The sequence below is a fragment of the Solanum dulcamara genome, chromosome 2 (assembly GCF_947179165.1).
Source record: "Solanum dulcamara chromosome 2, daSolDulc1.2, whole genome shotgun sequence".
Classification (NCBI taxonomy): Eukaryota; Viridiplantae; Streptophyta; class Magnoliopsida; order Solanales; family Solanaceae; genus Solanum; species Solanum dulcamara.
Window position 1 is genome coordinate 17,690,309 of NC_077238.1, and position 3,712 is coordinate 17,694,020.

Here is a 3,712-nt window from a genome sequence, read left to right on the forward strand (position 1 = left end):
AGACTTGTCATTATGAGTTAATTGAGTTGAAATGAGAACAGAGTTGATGAGGTGGCAATGTCCCACATGAAACTAGCCGTGAGGGCTTGTTTGAGATGATTGGAGGAGTTTTGTGAGCATGGAGTCATAGGAGGAGTATCGAGCACAGAATTGGGCAAGAGTATAGTCCATACTCGAACCCAATACCTGTGTTGCCAAACGTAGGGGGGATTGAACCGTTAAAATCGGATGCTTTCCCGAGAGCTTTTGTCCTGACATTATAGGACCTGGTTGGATTGGATCCATGAGTGTTCGTCATTCATTCCCTGGCAAGGTATGAACGGGCGTGGCAACGATGTCGTTTCGTTGTACCTTCACTAGCTCATAAGTGTTAGTTGTCGGTTAAGAGAAACTCCCATTTAGGTCTTGATGGTACTCTGAGTCAGTTGAGTTGAGTGAGTTGCTATATGCTTATGAGTTCGTCCTGTCTACACTATTTCTTGTTAGACTTAGGACACTTGAGTGAGTTGTTACAGATTTATTGAGTTGAGTCCTTTGAGTTGAATTGTAAAACGTTGCATAATTTCATTTGCATATTTACTGAGTTGAGTCCTTTGAGCTGATTGTTGAGTAGATTATATACGGTCGGATTGGAGTAGATGAATTGTGATTTGGAATGAATGGAATGGTATGTGACTAGATTGGATTTGATTATTGAGTTAATTGTTGAGTTGAGTGTATATAATCGGATTGTACATGATTGAAAGGGATCGAATTGTAAATGAGTTGGTTGAACGGTATTGTGTATAATTGGATTGGACTGTATGGTATATGATTGATCTTTGTCTAAAAATGTATTATTACTTTAGACTTATGACGCCTTGTTGAGTCTCTCTTATCTTTTCAATTTGAGATATTTAGATCGCTGCTATTCTTCCTTGAGGTATGTTTCATTCTGCCATTTTACATACCAGTACATTCCACGTACTGACGCCATTTGGCCTGCATCGTTTCATGATGCAGAGACAGGTTTAAGAGATCGTCAATAGGAGCATCATTGGGGATCTATTCGCACTCAGCGTGTTGGTGAGTCCTCCCCTACATTCGAAGGACACCGTCTGTGTATTCTTGCATCGAGTTAGCCCTTTTCATTTTGATTTGAGGTAGCCATGAACATGTCATTGGCACCAATTAGATAGTAGTGATAGAGGCTTCATAGACTAGATAGTGATGAGTCGATTGAGTTATTCTTTTCAAACTATTTATAATGACAAATATTAGAGTTGAATTTGTTGGCCCATGGCCTTTATTCTTTGAGTTAGACTGAGGTTTGAGTTGCCCACTGAATATTCTCTTTATTCTTTTGTCTTCCGCTGATCGAATGAATGAACGGATGTGTGATCAGGCTATGTGGTTCGCTTGGGAGCCAAAAATGGTTTCTGAGTCGGTTACGTCTAGGGTACCCTCCCGGAGCGTGACAAAAAATATGTTCATAATCACATAAAAATTTAATCGAAAGGATGATAATAATTATCTTGATGCTTTGGAATGAAAATCTCTATTTTTCTCTTCTCCTTTATTTTTCTTTTTCCCTTTCTTTTCTTTCTTCCTCCATATTTGTTTTCTTTCCTGTGCTTATGCGTCTGATGTCTTTTCTTTATGTCTGGTGCTGGTGTATGTCTGTGATTTCTCTTTTGTTTTTCTCTCTGTGAGTTTCTATTTGTGTGGCTGCGGGGAGTGTATGCATGTGAGAGATCTCTTTTTTTTCCCCTTAATTATGTACTAAGGTAACAAACCCTACTAACCTTTTTTAATAAATATAAGAAAAGTGGTATAGGATATTGAATAAATTAGTATTTTAGCCCACCAATTAAATTAATGCTCTAAAATTATCCCCCAACTAATTAATCAAAGTTACTGAAAGGTCCAAAATTTTCAACTTAAATTTATGAAAAGAGTCTTCTATGAAAGGAGGAGGACTCGTTCTCAAAATGACCTAACGGGTCATTACAACTTGAGACAAGATTTTCTTGGTGATAATGATGACCGTGAAGTCTAGTTTCTAGCAATCCCAACCCTTTTCTGTAACGATGTTCCTACATCAAGATATAAAATATTTTGTGAGGCAACAAAAATCTGAAATTTTCAGCATGTCAAAATTAAAAGTTAAAGTTCAAAAGATTATCTAGAACGATATTGAAGGAGTTTGGGCGGTGACAACACGATTAAATAAAAGTATTAATCAATATATTCCTGAATCCGGACATTTACCTATTATAATGAGTCCGAATATAGCATAATGAATTCCATATACATGTACAAGTTGATATTGGCGAATAATGTTTGGCTAATAATTTAAATGCATATATATAACCAAAAAAAAAAGGACGATTGACCCTCAAATGAAATGTTCTCCATTTATAGCAAAAAGATGCCTTTCTTATCTTATTAGAATCCTCTATTTAATACAACACCTTCCCAAAACCCTATATAAATATACCCGTGTCAAGATCACATTCCTCACCAAGCAAATACTTGACATCTTTAGCTAAGCATCAATAATAATTATTCAAAATGGTTCTCCAAAATCAACTTGGGTTGAACAAGCATCAATCATACTCTCACGAGAAAAACTACTATGCTGATAGCAGCCACGGCCAAATGATGAGGCCTTCAGGTTATTGTTCAACTATGCCATTTTCTCATCCCACTAACAATAATCACATGATGATGGGACAACACCATAGTGGATATTATGAAAGCCATGGTCATGGCCATGGCAACTATGGAAGTCATGGGCATATGCCACATGATTCAACCAACTTTTCAAGTAGCCCGACCATGGTCCATAGTGATGGTGGCTATGGTGGTGGAATGCAACAATCATCCCATGCCCATATGTCGTCCATGTCCATGGGACATCATGGTCGTGTTCATGGCCATGGGCATGGTTATGGTGGCAGTCACCAAAACAGCTACAGTCAAAAGACCAACTGGGCTCTCAAAAACTTGGATGATTAAATTTGACGCGCATATATATCATGTGGTGAAAGTAATATTGTGTGTGTATAAGGTACTTTGGCTATATGTAGCACAAAGGTTTCCTACCTAAATAAGTAATGTACTGAACAATATGCTGCTATATGCTTAATTTAAATTATCTATGTATCTGCTTTATCATGACTAAAATGATGAATAATTAAAAGTATATTATTATTAAAATGACATTTTACCATGTGTTCTGATGCTCAACCAAAAAAAAGTCATAGTTAAAGAGTCTAAATTGAAGAAAAAATATTGTATTCACAAACTCGTAAGTTCGCCACTATTTCTCACAATGGAAAATAGCTAGCAATACCTTTATTTATAATAATGCAAAATCTAATTAGTTAGGACTAGAAAACTTGTTCCTATATTATTTTAACTTAAAATGTTATTTAGATATGAAGTATATAAACACCAAATTCTAAACAAATTTAATTTCCTATTCCAACTTTGAATTATTCTTCCAACATAAATAAAATTTATTGATAAATTTAAATTGTTGTGATGTATAAAGCATGGAATGAACCCTCATGCCATCGGTCGATCATGAGTGTTAGGGTTTAAGTCAAACATAAACTAGACTTTGATACGTGAATAAATATTATGATTACGGAACTACGAGTATAGTGATTAATTAACATGATCTGACCGTAATTATATGAGGATCAGTGGATCGAATTCCACGGAG

General features: G+C 35.9%; 1 protein-coding gene across 1 annotated transcript; it reads left to right on the forward strand.

Annotated features, from left to right (window-relative positions):
* Window positions 1-2,482: 2,482 nt before the first annotated feature.
* On the forward strand, window positions 2,483-3,204 carry LOC129875742 (uncharacterized). The gene has a single exon (XM_055950993.1). The coding sequence runs from the start codon at window positions 2,554-2,556 to the stop codon at window positions 2,998-3,000; it is 447 nt and encodes a 148-aa protein (XP_055806968.1). The 5' UTR covers window positions 2,483-2,553; the 3' UTR covers window positions 3,001-3,204.
* The last annotated feature ends 508 nt before the right edge of the window (window positions 3,205-3,712 follow it).

What these genes read in the sequence shown, in the direction of transcription:
- LOC129875742 (XM_055950993.1), top strand. Translation starts at nt 2,554, where the DNA reads ATGGTTCTCCAAAATCAACTTGGGTTGAACAAGCATCAATCATACTCT.